Source organism: Solea senegalensis, linkage group LG2 (assembly GCF_019176455.1).
Source record: "Solea senegalensis isolate Sse05_10M linkage group LG2, IFAPA_SoseM_1, whole genome shotgun sequence".
Classification (NCBI taxonomy): domain Eukaryota; kingdom Metazoa; phylum Chordata; class Actinopteri; order Pleuronectiformes; family Soleidae; genus Solea; species Solea senegalensis.
The window spans coordinates 34798209-34816890 of NC_058022.1; the positions used below are offsets into that span (position 1 = coordinate 34798209).

Genomic DNA, 18682 nt, shown 5'->3' on the forward strand with positions numbered 1-18682 from the left:
TGAAAACACATGTACTGTATGTTCACACAGGTCACAGAAGGAATGAGGCGTATGAACTTTAATTTATATCTTTACAGTGGATTAAAAGTGCAGAGCACAACCGCTGTGCAAGTGTGCAAACATCTAACCACAGCTGAGTTTCATAATGACGTAACGCAGATCAGCTGATTATAATTTTCTTTTGCTGATTTAAGTCATTCTATTGCAACTGCATGACAGATGAAGCTCAGGAGCAAGAGTGGTGGTGGTGGGTTCACTTCCTGTCTTTACATTTTGTACTTTTCTCATAATCAGGGATTGGAGGCTGCTGACTGAGGCGGAGCAACATCAGAGAGAGAGAGAGAGAGAGAGAGAGAGGGAGAGAAAAGAGTGCTGGATTAAACAGTGAGAGGGAGAGGAAGTGAAGAGGACAAGGGGCAGAGGACGAGCAGAGACTGTCAGAAAGGTGAGGTGAAGGCACCTCAGTGTGGTTTCTACTCGTTTATCATGCATGTAACTCATATAAGTTTTAATCAACAGGTCAGATTCTGGAGAAACAAAAAACAAATTGTGGCTTTTGAGGTTTGATGAGGAAACGACTGCACAACGCACACACACACACAGACGCCTGAGCTGCAGCTGTGCTGAGACTCCCACAGAGGAAGACTGATGGTGAGTGTTCACTGCTTCTTTTAATTCAAACATCTGTCTTCACTGTGACACAGCCACAGTGGAATTAATGTGTTAAAACGGGCAGAGAAATTTGAATGAGTCACGTATACAGCCATGCAAAAACAGTTTCCAGAATACTACAGAGCCGTGCCTCTTTTCCTTTTCTTTTTTTAATTAAACTGCACACTGTACGTTTTCATTTTTCATTACTTGTGTGACCTTTGAAAAAAAAAAAACCCACACGAGTCACATTACTCATAATGCAAATATTTGTTTTTTTGAGGTGAGGATGTGAGACGTACAGTATTGGCAGACACACGGACGACTAACTACTCTAACTCCTAATGCTGTCCCCACAACCTGAGAAATACCTCCTTTCTTTGAACAGATGCAACAAACTTAAGTGTGAACAAAAACCTAAAACAGTCCCACTGTTCTCACTCTTTCACACCAAATCCCATAGAAAAAATCAGCGTTTTTGGCCGACAGTGACACAGGAGTTGTCGGTCGACCGATGCCTCATTTAGTAGATTTCACTCACTTAGGAAAAGCTGAAGAAAGAATTTCAAGCACAGAATTGACAAAATAACACATTTGAGGTTACTGGTGGAGGCAGCGGTGGATCAACAACTCCTGTGTGCTGTGATGTAAAATTGCAGATTTTTTCAATGGGCTTTGGTGCAGCGGGGGTAAAGTGGTTTACAAAGCATTTTGTTTAGGGGCTAAAATCACTTTTACCTTGTGCTTTCAGTGAACCATCCCTTGAATACCAGTGCAAACACTACTGTTGTTTCTGATTTACAGTGCATTACTTGCATGACCTTTAAAAATACACCCACATATTATTAGTCAGCTGCTTTGGTTTCTTTTCAGCGTGTTTGTGAGGTGACCTCGTATGTTTTTTCCTTCTTTCTTAGAGCCTCGTCGACAACCCTGACGTCTTCTCTCCTCCAACACAATGACTGCGACCTCCTCTGCCTCTTCGGTGCTCTTCACTCTTTCAGCCTCTGCGTCGAATGACTCCTCTCTTTCTATGTCGACTCCACCGCTGCCTGCTTCAATGTCACTCTTCTCAGCTTCCTCTCTCCCTCCATCCTCCACCTCGTCAGCCATTTCCTCAAACCAGACGACGTGTTCCTTTGATGACACCGCCATCCGCCTGCCGCTCACCGTCTGTTACTTGCTCTTCTTCCTCTTCGGGCTTGTGGGAAACCTCTTTGCGCTCTGGGTATTCCTCTTCTTACACTCCAGCCACAACTCTGTGCGAGTGTTCCTCATCAACTGTGCAGTGGCGGATCTGGTGCTCCTGGCGTGTCTTCCCTTCAGGGTCTTCTACCACGCGAACGGGAACAAGTGGGGGCTGGGCCCAGTGGCCTGCAAGCTGGTGGGGAACCTCTTTTACATGAACATGTACATTAGCATCGCGCTGCTGGGCTTCATCAGCTTGGACAGATACCTGCGGTTGAAGGGGAGGGGGCGAGCGCGGAGAGGCATGGCGCTGACGCTGTGTGGGCGCCGGTGGCCGTGGAGCTGGTTGGCGTGCGGGGCTCTGTGGGGCATGTCACTGTTGGGGGCGTTGCCCCTTGTCGTCACCGCGGACAACAAGGTCACCGCGGACAACAAGGTCACCAGTGACAAATGCTTCCACTACAGGCAGCTACAAGGAGCCAAGTGGAAGGCCTACTTCAACGGGGCGCTGGTGGCGCTGTTCTGGCTCGTCTTCGTCATGCTCGTGGTCTCCTACGCAAAGATCGCCGCCGAGCTGATGAGGGTGTCACGCGACAAGCCCGACCTCCCCAACGCGCAGAAATACCAGCGCACCGCCAAGAAATCCTTCTTCGTCCTCTTCCTGTTCACCGTGTGTTTCGGGCCGTACCACGCCTTCCGCCCCGTCTACATCCTCTCACAGGTCAGCGACACAGCCAGCTGCAGCTACCTGCAGCTGGTGGATCATACCAACGAGGTCATGCTGTTGCTCTCCGCCCTAAACAGCTGCATGGACCCCGTCATGTACTTCCTGTTGTCGGGGTCGGTGCGCAAAACCGCGTTGCGCGCCCTCGGACAGCGATTCGGACACAGGCTGCCCTTCCTGCACGAAGCCACGTCCAACAGCTCCACGACAGAGCTGAGACGCTTGTCTTTACCCAACACCCCGAGAAACAGCGTGTTCAACATCAACGCCACCCTCTTCCGCCCAGGACAGACTACACTTCCCCCTACTGGGCAACAATGATCACACAGTTCAATACATTTCTAACACTGTATATAATCCCAGTTACCTCACATGCATCAAATGTAAAAAATGTAAAGTTGTGATTCAATATTAAAACATAAGATTTAAGTCGGGCTGCATTACTGAATGAATCGTCAAATATTTTGATTACTTTAAATAAAGATTTTGTGTAATTTAGTATAAGTCTAGATTTTCAGCTTCTTAAATGTGAATATTGTTTGTTTTTTTGCTCCATATTAAAAGAAAATCATTAAAACTGAATAATTTTTAGTTTGTGGACTAAATTATTCAATTGAGAATGTCATTATTTCCAGGTATGCGAAACACTGATCCAAATTGTTCAACATTTTCTTACATTTTGAGATAATATATCTATATATAATATCTATATCGTGACACGAAACAAAGATTTCTGACTTTACCTGGTTTGAAACGATGTTTGCAATGATAATCATAGTTAAAATATCGAATAAATGTGTAAAATCCACCAAATATTATAGATATTAATTTAAAAAAATACATGGAATCGACAAAAAAGGTCACTTAAGCGTAATTAATGTGTTATAGCCAAATTTGACCACATTTATAGTCAATTCCATTGTTTCTAAAACATAAATGTCCTTCATTTAACGGAATAAAGCAGGTATTACAGATCATAAACAGTAGATATTTTATTTTACAGTGTATTTACAGTGTATTGTCACTGTCATTCTTTCAGAAGCACAAGAAAACTACCTGTTTTCCACCAACTCATTTTGGAGCCTATATATTGAATTTATTACTGATTTAATCCAGATTACAGAGCTAACAAAGTGTTGTTTGCTTCATCGCACAGTAGCTCAGCCTCAGGTTTACAGACCACAAACAGAACAAAGACGCGGGTGACACATTTAGTCAACCTTTGTCAATTTAAGTCAACTCAAACACACCAGACTGTGTCTGTGTCCATCTGGCACGCAGAGATTTCGTGTCGTGAGAAACCCCCGCTTCACTCACGCTTGACCTACAAGCACCGCAGAGTTGTTAGTTTTTACAGTGTAAAACGGGGGCTGATTCCTCTGTGAACTCTGTGTGTGTGTGTGTGTGTGTGTGTGTGGGTGGGTGGGTAAAAAGGGGGGGGCCGGTTCAGGACTGTGCTCCATCTGTTTGTCTGTTAGTGTTTGCTGCCTGTGCTCCACGGCTAATCCCACAGAACCAGACCATGATGCTAATCTGACTTTAAGATAACGCCTAACAAATTAAGACTTGGTTTGCAGACTCCAAGAGAGAGAGAGAGAGAGAGAGAGAGAGGAAACTTCAATATCCTGTATATCACTATAGCTATAGATCATAATAGCTGAGAAATGTGGATGTAAAGCTGCACACAGGTTGTTTCTCTGGACTCAACAACTGCAAATACACTCAAATAAAACATAAGCATTAAAATACACTTATGAACTTTCATTTATTTGAGAGAAGGACATTTACTGTACGTTTGTTAGAAACAATTAAATTGAATAAGAATGTGGTCAAATTCCGCTATAACACAAATAATTAGGCTTGAACTTCAAGAAGTGACTTTGTTTTAAAAACAGGAAAAGTCATCACACGTGCCTTATCTTGATATGACTTGTTTAGTTCATGTGAAATCCCTGTGCTGCACACAGGAAGTGACTTGTTTAATGTCGAGCCATACAGGACTGAGCTCATATATACCTGGTTTATTTCTGTAAATGACGTTTACGTGTGTTAGAAACAATAAAATGGACTATAAATGTGGTCAAATTCTGCTATAAATCAAATAACTGGGCTTGAAATTATTTTTAAATATAATTTTTTGTCAAATTCAGTGCATTTTAGTCAATATAATAAATAATAATAAGGTATCAGTGATGACAGGAAGTCATCCAAAATCTAAGACATCTTGTCTCATGTCACGATATACATGTCGATATACTGCCGAGCCCTAGAACAGTGTGACACCTTTGACCTTTGACAGAGTAAATAACCTTCTCAGTAAAATAGAACAATAGTATAATAGAATATTTCTTTGAAAACTGAAAAAAGTCAGATTTCTGTGATTAAGGTCAGAATATTGAGAGAAAAACAAACAGAATTCTGACTTTATTATCAGGGTTCTTTATCAGGTTTCTGTGATTAAAGAATTCTGACTTAAAGTCTGATTAAAGTCAAAATGTCCAAAATCTAAGCAGACATCTCGTCTTATTTCTCAATAACGATATATTGCAGAGCCCTGGAACAGTGTGACAGCTTTGACCTTTGACAGAGTACATAACCTTCTCAGGGTGAAGATGTTCTGTGGTTTAACTCATGTTTGCTCTCTGGCGTCACTGGTGACACATCTGGTGCTTTCCATGTCGTCCTCAGGGACAAGTCTCACCTTTACGTCGCGGTGAATCACGTTGTTGTCATGGCAGTATCGAAGTGCCTCCAGAATCTGCCTCATGTAGTGGCTGTGTCAGCAGAGAGAGAGAGAGAGAAAGCGTCAACGCATTTATTTACTGTATTAATATTTTAAAATGACTGTGCGTCCTTACCTGGCCACCGCTTCGCTGTACACAAACCCAGCGTCGGCGCGTTTGACGATCTCAAAACAAAGGTCTGCTCCGTCCATGCTGGGAGAGGGAGGAAGAAAGAGGACACGGTGATCGGGTGAGGAAGGAAATTAGGTATGTAGACATTTCAGATAACTCTCTGAATAGCGTTTAAAGGAGCGGACATAAAATAACATCCAACAGGGAGACGCTTTACGACACGGGGGCCACTCAATTTTCATCGCAGCACTTTTTCGGGGCCAATGTCGACTCCAGGAAACGTTCAAGAAGAGAGGAAATACAAATATACAAGAGGAAATCCACAAAGAGGAAACGAGCTGACCGGGAAAGCCAACTGAGACGATTATGACTACGTCTGATAGAGGAACAAAGAGTGGTTACTCCTGACCTGTGGATTTATATTTAACACTGCAGTGCGTGACTTCTGAATATAAACAAACATGCGTTCACACAGTGTTTTCGCAGTATGACAGAGTTTAGGTCCTGTGCAGAGCAGTAAAATCACTGAGCTGCACACAGGAAGTGATTCGTTTCATGTCAAGCCGTAAACGATGGAGCTGGTAAAGTGACAGAGCCAGATTTACAGTATGTGATTACGGTTAGAATATTGAGAACAAAACTCACAATTCTGACTTAAATATCAGGGTGTATGACTTTTTCTCTAAAAGGCAGATTTCTGTGATTTAGGTCAAAAGAACAACTCTGAATTCTGACTTAAATTCTGTGGTTAAAGTCAGAATATTGGAGAAAAAAAATGCTTAAATTCTTAAAAATGACCAAAAGTTACACAGTACAGCTTTAACATCGATGCATGGGAGAACAATATTGTTCATTCTATGCAGGACGGCTCGATATCAGTCTGACACACTCATTTTACACCTTTTAAAGTAGGAAGCTGCTGAACACACATTTGTGCTGATGCATTTACCAACGACAGCCATTTATTTCAAACTACTTCAAAGATGACATTCTCCAACTGTGCAACAAATGTTCTCGGCCCATGCAAAAGAAATAAACAGCCCCACAACATGACTCGGATAAAAAGCTGGTGCTGATTTCTAAATGGACATTTTTATCCTTCCGATACAACAGGTATAATCGTAATCCCACACCTTTTTGTCTGTTTTTGTGCAGACAGGTGGGTCTATCACAGAAAAAAACCCAAAACATGAGCAAATATATCATCAAAGGACTCGACTATAAAGACAGCGATAGCCACTGTGCGAGTGAAGACATATTGTGACAGTGCAGGAAATAAGTCAGCAGCATTTAGTGTGAAACCACATGAGTGTGGGGCACGCTGTTGTTTGCGATAGTGTGAGGACTTTACCGCGTTTGCTGTGTATTTGCTGGTAAATCTAGTCTGTGCGGTTATTCGTGAAAACCTTTACTGTGAAAGAGGATGGAATGGTATCGACAGCAGTGTTTCCTGCCCTGGTTAACGGCGCCTAATACATATATACAGTATATATACACATGTGAAAGAAAACATGAACATGGACTTACAATTCAAAGACCATGTAGAGCATGCCATCAGAGCTGTAGGTCTCCAGCAGCTCCACGATGTGAGGGTGTTTGAGCATGTGGCAGATACTGGCCTCTCGTTTCAGATCTGGAACACAGAAAATAAAAGAAAACATTCAGTACATACAACAACAAAAACACTGGAATAATTTCATCTGATTTGATATTTATCTTCTCTACTCGCTTTGGGTATCAGTCACGTCATTTTCCATGACTTCATAGCTGAAAACACCACTGAATGTGGTCGTGATAGGGCTCACGATCGCCTGTTTCCTTTGTTAAATGTTGGAGATTAACGCATGTTTTTGGGGATTTTCAGGTCTTTTTAACTGAGCTACAGTTCAGGCATTGTTCGCTTTGGACTCTTATGTCGAACGTCGCACTCATGTCTCTTCCGTGACGACCCTCTGCAGTCTGTCGACGTCATAATGTAGTAAACCAGGTAGCAGGTACTATCACTGATGGAAAGGTAGAACTTTATATCTATAAAAAGACATGATTGGTCATTACGGTTGCGATAAATAACCAATTATTAATCATTGTTAAATGAACCTTTTCTGCTTCTTAAAACTGGACATTTTCTTTTTTTTTGCTCCGTACGACAAAGAAAATCATTCAAACTGAATCATTTTGGTTGAGACATTAGAGAAAATTGTTATTTTAAAGGTTTGAAAAAACACATTTTCGGACATTTTATGGACCAAAACTTGTCATTACACAGCTCAGAATTAGCTCAGCTGCCGGTAATAAAAACATTTAGTGTGTACATAATATTTCATAATGCTCATGAATGCAGTTATTTCCTTTATTTTTTGGTGTTGTGTTGCAGGTTTGTAAACTGCAATGTCACGTTCAAGATTTTTGGCTCAGATATGAACGTGTAAACGCAACTAAAAATACACAAATAAACACTTTAATGCCTCTGTGTTGATTTTTATTTTTTTTGGTGCAACTGCGCACCATTTCACACAAACATAATATAAAGTAAAGTGTAAAGGTTGTTGTTGAACATATGCAGCCAACTCTTAAGCTTAGTTTGCCCATTGTGTACTATTATAAAAACATGGTATAAACATAAAAGGCTCATTCTGGGTTCATGAAAATCAACAATCAGGTGTCTGTATACCAAGGAAAAATGAAGTGCAATCATTCATTTCCACTTGACTTTTGAAAAAATCTGATAATGTTGACGTGAGAAAACTCCCTGATAGTGATTTGAGTCACATAAACACGCCGTCCTCCCTTTCCTCCACCTTTCAAACCCTTTTCAAGCCACATCGAGACTGCGCCACCAGAGGGAGCTGGGGAGCATGTTACAATTTACAGACAGAAAGAATTCTTCATGGATCCTGAGCAAACAAGGGCAGACAGAGGGATGCTGCCGAGGTGGTGTCTAACAGGAAGAGGCAGTAAAATATCATTTCTTAAAAGCACAGTTCAGTGAATATGTGGCGACGCACAGAACCAGACTCAAACACAAACATGGAGGAGACACATAGACAGTAGTGAGGGCAGATGTGACGTACTGCTGCCGCTCAGCTCGTCACTCTATAAAAACCTCATTTACACCGTCATCTGCGAGCCAACTGATCTGTGTGTGTTCATTGTGTCGTGACAGAGCAGGATCATTATGCAATGCTGAGAAATGACGCCGCTGAGTCCCCACAACAAGGCCCACTCTTTCTCTCGCGTCTCCTTCTGCTTCCATTCTTTCCCCCCCTTCTCTCTCATTTTATTACACTCATGCTCGGCCTCGGCCTCGTCGGGTTGACTATTCTTCAGCGTCACAATGAGGTCCAGTGTCCGCACGGCAACAAGGAAAGCACTCAGACGGAGAGGAGCAGCGAGAGACGCCTGGACCGCTCTGAATCAAACCAGTGACGCTCACTGGGGACAATTCCAAAACACGTCCACTGTGGACGATCTGAGGAAGATCACACTTCGTCAAGCAAGGGTTTTACACGATAAAGTCCAATAAAATGACTACGAAAACTCATTATACAGTCTTGCTTTGTTTAAGATAATGATGACTTGAGTTTCCAATATAGGTTTTGTATGTCCATGTGCTTTTTTGGCAACCAGTATCAAAAATATATTAAAAAGAACATTAACATGATATAAAATCAGTATCAATATTTTCTGGTTTCCTTGCTTCATAGAGCACAGAAATCATTGAAACTGAATCATTTTGGTTCTTCGAAATGTTTACGGGCCAAGCGACGAATAAATGAATCCAGAAAAAAAACGGCAGATTATTCGATAATGAAAATAATTATTAGTTGCAGCCCTAACAATCAAGTGTACTGAACTCAAATGAGTGTGATTTTAAGTAACATGTAAACAATAAACAATCATTTCTGCACTGTAATTGTCTGTATTCTTTGTAATAAACATCTGGAAAAAAAATCATTAATAATATAATAAAGAATATAACAAAATCATTTTCACCTGCTGATATTGTTTTAGTGCATTATTTACTCTTAGAAATACTATATGTTTTTCTTGTTCTATGAGCAAAGAACAAATAAAATACAATATTTTTTGAATGATTAAATAGATATTTTATTGGCTTCTTAAAAAGGTGTTGTTTGAAATGATTGACACAAATCTAATTCCATACTATTAACACTAAAAGTCGCAGTGGAATCCTAACTCAGGGTTGGCGAGGTTGCTCCGAGTTTCCACGTTGGAACATTTAAGTCGTTTAATTCCGAGCTGCGGCTCCAACTCTCCATTTCCATGTCAGTCACATTTAAGCTGACGCAGGATCTTTTCTTAATCAGCTAAAGTACACGTTCTCCAAACCCTGGCTGCTCTCCAGCTTTTCTACCCCTGTCACTGTGAGCGGACACTTGGCTTCTCTCTTCTTTAAAAAATAAAAAAAATATAGTAGTATCTGTATTATTAAACCCCAGGCTCTGTCACAGCGGCTGAACTTTACTTTTTAATCCACAGACGTATATATTTATTTAAGAATGTGGGCTGAGGAGATGCCGTCCCTCTCTCTGCAAAAATTAACTGATAAAGAAGCAGTTAATCTTTGAAATTAAAAAGCGACGTCTGCAATTTCAGCTTTTCAAATGAAGTGAAAATGTTCTGATTAAATCAGAACTCACGACGTCTTTGTTCTCTGACAGAAAACTAAACTAAAAATCTTTGTCTGAGGCAAAACAAGAGGATTAGAGGATGAGACGATTTTGAGGTTTAGGAAACATTGATTTGACATTTTTCTCACATTTCTGAAACTGTAAAGACCAAACAACTGATTAATAATAAAAATCATTAATTGCATAAAATTGGCGATAGAAAACCACATGTTTGGGAAAAAATAGGTACTTGTGTTGATTTATACTTTGAACTATACGCAGATTTTTGCCATTTTTAAATAATTATTATTTATTTATGTACTCTATATATTTAGGTTTTAACATTTAGTTTGAAGAAACTCCAGAAATTAAATTTTTTAATGACATATGCTTACACATTTTTTGTAAATAAATGAACAAACTACTTAAATTTGACTATTTCCTGTTTCCCTTTGGAAGTTTTTCTGACATTTAACTGCTCAAATTATCAGAAAAAAGATAAACTGATAAAGAAAATAATAAATAGGAGTTGCAGCTCTAATCTCTACATAAAACTTTGGGATTCCTCCATAAATGATGGGTAAAATACTGTAAGCTAAACCATTTTTATGTTATTTGTTATTAGTTAAGTTAGTCAATAATCAACCATTGGCTGCAGTGATTTCCAAAAATCAGCATCAAATAAAACATAAAAACTTGCTTTTATAAAGAAGCAAATATCAAATTTGCTTCCATTAGAATTAAATTTACTTCAGAAACTTGCAGCTCCATTTCAAACTTTCCCAAAGGAGGAAAAACCCTTCATTGTAGGTGGTTTATGATTAAATTTAGACTCTAGGTCATAACTAACATCACACTGACCGAATGTTATTTAAAGTGTAGACTTTGGTTTTTTGGGAAACACTTGTGAAAACCTCTTGCTTTCTCAGTGTCTCCTCCCTCGGGGTCATTTCCTTGTGTTGCTGTTATTGGCCGCCGCACTAATCTCTGACCGAGACCTCACAGATGGCACACGGCGAACGCCAACACACACACACACACACACACACACACACACACTCCTATGAGCTGTACACACACATTAACACACACATGCACGCACCTCAGCATGACAACACATGGTGAGATGTGGCCTGCATCTATATCTCTCACACATATACTAACCGATACACACTTATGTGTCACATTTGTGTGTTTTTCCATGATATTTCACAGGTTAGTTCAAATTTAAAAGGTGCACATTATTCCATTTCCAGATAGTGACAGTGAATTTGACCTCTCCATTTAAACCATCCTTATTACACGCACAAGCCGGGCGCAGGAGCAGTGGCACCCCAGTCTTTGGCCCTTCTCAGGATTTGCACTGGCAATCTTCTGTCCCCTGAATATTCAGTGCTATTATTTGTCAAATATTAACCCTTCTGACAGGATTTGTCATGCGTACTTCTCATTACTGTAACTTCTAGACCATTTGTGATATCTAGAAAATTCAAAAACTATGGACTGGTGATCTGTCCAGGGTGTGACCCCGCCTTTCGTGCTATGTCAACCCCCCTGTGACCCTCATGTGGGGGATATAGTGTCAGAAGATGGATCGATAGACACCGGAAAGCAGAAAAACACACATTTGTGACGTCAGCTTCTCAGTAGCGTAATTTCTAAACGGTTGAATAACCAGATGCCAGATATGGAAAGTGAAAGTTATCTTGGGAAAAAGAGGTAGTAAGAACTCACTCATTGAACAGCCATAAAATCAAAATAAATCCAGGCGCATGAGAGCATGTTTAAGTGAAGCGGCGTTCACAGCGTGTTGAGCTGACCAGATGCGTTCACAGAACCTGGTCATTTTCTGTGGGATCGACAGTGTGTTGAGCTGCTTCAAGATGAAGACAAATTACTGTAGGTCGTCACTGGAGTAGAAAGCTTTGTTTCTATAAATGTACACTAACTACGGTCGCGTTTTGGCCTTTTTCGCTCTCAGCAGCAGCAGCAGCCTCTTCCTGTGTTGCTCGCATGAACTCCCAGTTTTCCAGTCCAATGTTATATTTTTAGACATTGTATCAAATTGGTAGTATTGAATGTAGCTGCACTGCCTGGTGAAACGGTCACATTGCAGATATTGCAAGTGACAAGTCAGAGTTGTGTTGGCTTTCTATTTTAAAATGTCTCCACACTACTGACATGACAGTCACAGGAATTGCTAGTGCTCACTTACTGCCGTGTTTGTCTTTCTGCCCGCAAAGAGTGTTCCATGAATCAATTATGAGCTTGATTAGAAAGCGGCTGTGATTACTAGCAACAGATTAAAATGATACAAAAGGAGGAAATGAGGTTTCTTGAATGCATCACGTTGGCTACACTCTTTCACTCTTCTCTCGCGTAGGGCTGCAAAGATTATTCAATCAACTGATTATTAATCGATAACTAAATGAACTATTTTCATTCATCCATTCATCTTCTACCTCTCCATCCTACACATGAGGGTCACATAGGGAAAAAGGCGGTGTATATGCCAGCTATTTTGTTAATCCATTATTCGTTTTGAGTTTTTTTAATGATTGAAAGAAGCCTTCTGATTTTCCAGCTTCTTAAATGTGAGTATTTTCTGGTTTCATTGCTCTTTCTGCCTGAGAACAGCAACTCTCATGCACTTCTTGCTATGGGCAGATACTTAATCGTAAACGGAGCAGATCTGGATCAGGGGCCTAAAGAGCTGATTGGAGCAGTCGTCGATGTTGAGTTTAATGAAGTGTGATTAACACAATCACAGTGCGACTAAACTCTGGTGTCCTGATTCTGTGAAGCCCCACCCATCTGCCCCCCCCCTGCCCATCTGGTGCTGGAGTGTGTGCGACAGTGACACACAGCTCAGAGCAGGTGCCGCTCACCCTCTGTGCTGAGGCCTGGGCTGGAGGTGAAGCTGGCCACGTCCACGATCTTCACAGCAAACTGCTGGCCCGTGTCCCTGTTGATGCATCGCCTCACCACGCTGAAGGGCCCCCTGCAACACACACACAGGCATGAGTTAGCCAAAGACACAGAGAACTACATCCGTACATGATTTCCCAGACTCTAACAGAGAGTTTCCTCTCAGAGAGCTGTAGGTTTACAGAGGGTGGTTTGCTTCACTGCAATGCCAGTGGGAATTATAGAGCAGGAGTGTGCTGCACAGCTGTAAAACCTAAAATAAAAGTTTTATTATAGAGACCAAGGCGAAGGAGACCTGCCCTTCAGCATTTATTTCGGGGTAAAAGAGGTGGTGTTGGCACTGATGTATGGACGCTATAGGACTTGATGTAGTGCACTGTGTTCAACTATAACTCAAGATGCAAGTATTAAAACATGAGCGGCGGCCGCGGCTCAACAACTCAGGATGATTTCCAGTGTTTGAGAGGAGAAATATGAATCACACTAGAGAATAACATTGTGGGTGTTCCAACATGTGCTTATTTAAAGCTCGTTTTGTCACAGTACACAAGTATTTGTGCAGGTTTCTGATAAAAAAACAACTGTTTAATGACAACAAATAATGTGAGTTAAGAAGTTGGAAACAGACCTCGGGTAGGGCTGCAGCAATTATTCGATTAATCGATTATAAATGACTAAATCAACGATGAACTACTTTGGTAATTGATTTATCCGGTTTAAGGGTTTTTTTTTACAATTACAACAAGCTTTCTGATTTTTCAGTTTCTTAAATGTGAATATTTGCTGGTTTCTTTGCTCCACAATAACAAAGAAATCATAAAAAGTCATTTCGTATTGTGGACAAAACAAGACATTTGAGAATCATCATTCCCAGGTTTGACAAACACTGATCAACATATTTCAACATTTTCTGATATTTTACGGACCAAAATGAACTCAGCATTTCAGTGAACTTAAGATATTTCAAATAAAATAATGAATTAACTAAATGTTAATTACAAAAAAAACCTAAACTTGAGTGGAAGCTTAAAACTGTACAAATCTGCCAATTAATTAAAAACACATTTATTCCAAAGTTACCTATTTATTGTGTTGACTTGACATACATTATATGTTTTATGGTATGTTTTCCCTCAACAAAGATTATACATTTTGCGTATCTCTTGCGTCGTAAGTTACTACTATAACATGTAATACATGAGATTTCTTCTATCAGAGGTCACACCACAACATTTTCCTCTCTACTGTTGTCCTGTGAATCGAAGGTGACATGAAAAGCCAGAATCTAAACAAATGACCATTTATCTAACACAGAATATAATGGCACATGCTTTTTCCCTTTGATAAATGACAAACCACTAATCAGATATTGACTCGTCTTGTGTTGATTGAGTAACTGATTAAAAAATCATTAGATAAATCAATAAACCCCCACACACACACACACACACGTACACACGTACACTCCAGGTCCACACAGAAACTCACAGATGTTTAAATCAGTCACAAAGCAATGGGAACACAAAGCAAGCAGTTGCACCTTTTCTGTCCTCACACACATACAAACACACACACAAACCCCTGCCGTGTGACAGCTGTCTCTACTAAGCTCAAGTCCACAATACTCAGTGGCGTAACCAATATTCCTGAAAATACACACTCTCTCTCACACGCACACACAGAAAATCACACTGTTACTGGAGGTTAAAAAAAAATTAAAAATTGGGTTAAAATTGGGTTCTTATTTTGTGGCTGCAGCCGATTTCCTCCCTCACATCTGCTGTAATGATTAACCCAAACAAACGCAGGCAGCATGTGGACGCTGTGGGTCGTAAAAACGCCGCCTTCTGCTCCTCCCTCCCTCCCGAGTCCACAGGAATCCTGCTGCAGACGACCATGACAAGCCCAGTCACCTTTGCCCTGCTGGGTTAATGTGCTGCAGCAGCTGTGTGTCCCATTAAAGGGGGAGGGAAGCGCTGGAGGTGTGGGTGCTGCTCCCTCCGCCTTCTCTAATCTTACAATCCTTCCACATTTGTGTTTGGCCCCCTTTTTCCACCTAAGGTCCCAGCTCGCCTCGTGGGAGGGGTCATCACAACACACACACACACACACACACACACACAAACGAGTGACTAGTGACTTGTAAAGCAGTTGTTTTCAGTGTAACTGAATCATTAGAATCAGTTCATTAAAAAGATTTGTTCAGTGCTTCCTCCATGACCGGAGCACACACTGTCTGACAGTCACTGGACATGAAATACCACTGAACAGGTGTGATTCGGCTCACAATCGCCAGCTTTCAGCAGTGCTGTCGCTAAATACACCAGACTCCACTGTTAAATATTGAGATTTTAGACGTTTCCTTTGCTAAATGTTTGAGATTAACGCATGTTTTCAGGATTTCTAAGTCTTTAAAACTGATCTACAGTTCGGCATTGTTCGGCTTAATTCTTGTGACAGCACTCTGACCAATCAGTGGCCTGCGGTCTTGTGACGTCACGCATAGTATCACCTCACCTCGCCAGAGCAGGTTCTAAAAAAGTACCGGGTATTATCACTAGTGGAAATGCAAAATAACCATGCTGTGCCGTGCTGGGGGAAGCCTCAGACTTCAGTCACATCCACTCAGAAACGGCACAAAATGAAAACAATCCAAAAAGATACATCTCCCCCTTATGGCAGTACAAAATAAATCACTAGGACTGTATGTTGCTGGGCCAAACTGGATTTTTAAGTCAAAGAAATTCAAACAATAACAATTTTCTCCATTCAAGCTGAATTTCTGCATTCGTCTCTTTCTGCGCAAAAAAGATAATATCGTATATTCATCCCATCCGTGCTCGTCAATGATCTAATATGTGCCAATAAAACTCATTACCACCACTAACCAGTGTGCTTTTTTTTGGTTGAGCCGCCGCCACCGCCACATTCTCTATGCATAAACAACATTAGCGATCGTGGCTGTAAATTCAAAGCCACCGCATAAAGAATCGGCGCTCTTTCTACAGCAGCTGTGCGAGTGAAACAAGGTTAATGCTTAATAAATTAGATTACATTTCAAGTCATCATCTGAAATTAAAGATGAAATGACCATTCAGCCTTGTGCAGTGGAGGCATTAAAAGTTGACGTGTGTGTGTGAGAAAGAGAGGGGGAGAGAGACAGAGAGGAGACAAAGAGAGAGAGAGAGTGTGTGTGTGTGTGTCTCAAAGTGAGAAACCGCATGCTGCACTGACATCACCACAGCTGTGCTGAGTGGGCTCATACAAAACACCCACACATGGCTCACATCCGACAGCAGCGCTCATCAAACATTAGCCCAAAGTGGCAATCTTTGCAGAGCTCTTACTGGTTCATTTCAGCTCTCCCCTACGTGCAAACCCAAGTCTGGATGTTGGGTTCGATTTTTAACATCTCCGCTGAGCGGGGGCCAACATTTCCAACCGGGGCCTGGGTGTTTTAATGGGGACAGCTGCCTGTGAGGCTGCAGACTCAACAGCCATCTTTTGCTTAAAGCAGCACTTCCTTGCTCTTCAGCCGCGGCCTGAAGCAGCGGAGAATAACCCACTCGCTCGTCTGTCCAGGAAAGTTTAGAGCGGAGTGGGGTGAAATGTTTACATGCAGCTGTGAGATACAGAGAAATGTTTTTCCAGTGCTGAGTCAACTAAACTGCTGTGTATGCAGTAAAAAAAACCAGTCACCATCATTCAGCACCACCTCACTATAAACACAAAACACCATTCATAATAGATGGCATAAAAACAGAAAGGAAAAGCCACAACAACAATAAATAAGTACATTTTAAAGTTTAAAGGAATATTGGTAATATTGGTTAATTAGTGGTGTCAATTTTTCCAAAGAACAATATAATGTGACATACCTTTTCTTCCTAACAGCTATGCTAACATAAGAGTCCACAGATTAATCAATTACTGAATTAATCGTCAACTATTTTGATGACTGATTCATTGGTTTTAGAGCTTTTAGAGATGTTTCAGCGTCTTAAATGTGTATATATATATATAATCACAAGACATCTGAGAACATCATTGTTTTCTGACAATTTCTGGACCAAACAAATACTCGATTCATCGAGAAAATAATCAACAAATTATGAAAATAACCGTTAGTTGCAGCTCTAAACACCACCATCTAATTTTTCGGTTCAAAATGGATCAAATGCCAAGCTACAATGTCTCTCCGTCAGATGTTTCGTCACAAAAGTGAAAATGGAGGATAGTGTCAAAACAGTCAGAGATAGGCTAACAAGATACAGGGGGAACATTTTATCAGATCCCACAGATCCAGAGAGACAGTGGGAGTGAATCACTGTTATGAACCATGCTCACAGCGAGCAGAAGAAGACAGAGCGTAGGCAACCCACAAACAATGGATTACTTGGTTAATTTGTGGTAAATCATGGACTCGGACTAGATTTACTAAGAGCTAGTCTGCATAGCAACGTTAACACAACAATGCCATCTTTAGGTCGTGTCCATTTGTTTCTCTCCACGCACCAGGAGTAAGATGAAGGGAAGTTAATCAGGAAGTTGAATATGTCGGGACACTGCGGGTCTGGAATAGTACATCGGGGGCCTTATAAGGATCAGATATATTCAGTCAGAGTCATATGACGTTCTGGAGCTCTGTAACATGCAAAACTACATCTTCTCACAGATGTATGTGCCCTGAAACCAAACGAGTTTAAGTCCACAGAAGTGATTCTGAGCGACTAATTCCAGATTAGGTGCCATTTGCCCAACTGCCCAAACTTCAAAGCTGCTAATTTAACAAGTTTAACAAAGTTCACAGCTGTTACACCATCTTCTTTGAATGCTACTATAATCCAGAGCACTTCTTAATGCAAATTAGGGAAACAAGCCCCTTGAATATTAATGAAAGAATTACCATTCGGGTTTGCATACTGAAATTTAGAGCATATATACCCTCAGGAGATGCTCTGTATGAAACCCCTTCCCTGTACATAAAGTCATCCAGGTTTGTAAAGTCTGTCCTTGTCATCACAAAGGAAACTTCACCTTTACACCATCCATTCACAAATATTGATCTGTGGGAGGCTAAAAGAAGTCGAAAGGGAAGATTCTTGAGTGAAAGAAGACAACTAATGTGACTGCATATTGTGTGGGTGAAGTGAAGAAAAAGCAGAATACAACCAACAGTTAATTAATCTGTCAATTATTTCTTATAGAAAATGTCAGAAAACCTCGACAACACGTCCTGAAATGTCTTGTTTTGTCCACAAACCACAAGATATTCAATTTACCGTCGCAGCGGAGCAGAGAAAACAGAACATGTTCACATTTTTAAAAAGGAGCAGCAGACGACGCTCATGTCCAAGCTCTTCCTGTTTAGTCACCGGTGAGGGCGACATTGATACGCTGCCCTGCAGCGGTTTATATATAAAGCCGGTCCTTTGTATCATAAAATGATCTGTTGGTTTTTCCACAAGAGAATAATATGAAACGTGAAAGCCAGGCTTTCAGGGGATCAATACAAACAAGGACATTGTTGGTCTTTTGTAAGCATTAATTAATTCATCTGTTTTATCATGATATTACAACTTTAAAGGAGCTAAAGTAAGTGAGGAAAAAAGACAGGTAAATTTCACACACAACCTGAAAATGATACGACACTAAAGTAGGGATACACGATGTTGGACTAATGTAAACCTGGCTCTCTAAATGTT

The 18682-nt window shown here is 40.9% G+C and overlaps 2 protein-coding genes across 18 annotated transcripts in view; one reads left to right on the forward strand and one right to left on the reverse strand.

Moving 5' to 3' along the window:
* Positions 1-18682, reverse strand: part of LOC122783304 (peripheral plasma membrane protein CASK) — a 44783-nt gene that overhangs the window by 16312 nt on the left and 9789 nt on the right. For all 16 annotated transcript variants that reach the window (XM_044048068.1, XM_044048043.1, XM_044048036.1 and 13 more), the window contains exons 2-5: positions 12938-13050; positions 6946-7051; positions 5422-5499; positions 5265-5337 (exon numbers count right to left, since the gene is read on the reverse strand). In XM_044048068.1, coding sequence (XP_043904003.1) covers positions 5265-5337; positions 5422-5499; positions 6946-7051; positions 12938-13050 — 370 coding nt within the window. The remainder of the gene's footprint in view (positions 1-5264; positions 5338-5421; positions 5500-6945; positions 7052-12937; positions 13051-18682) is intronic.
* On the forward strand, positions 359-3124 carry LOC122783390 (probable G-protein coupled receptor 34). Of its 2 annotated transcripts, XM_044048160.1 has the most exons (3): positions 359-445; positions 520-651; positions 1569-3124. In XM_044048160.1, exon 3 carries the CDS (start codon positions 1610-1612, stop codon positions 2882-2884), a length of 1275 nt encoding a protein of 424 aa, XP_043904095.1. In that variant the 5' UTR covers positions 359-445; positions 520-651; positions 1569-1609; the 3' UTR covers positions 2885-3124. The 2 variants fall into 2 exon arrangements, with proteins under 2 accessions (XP_043904095.1, XP_043904104.1); XM_044048169.1 differs by having other exon boundaries at positions 359-651.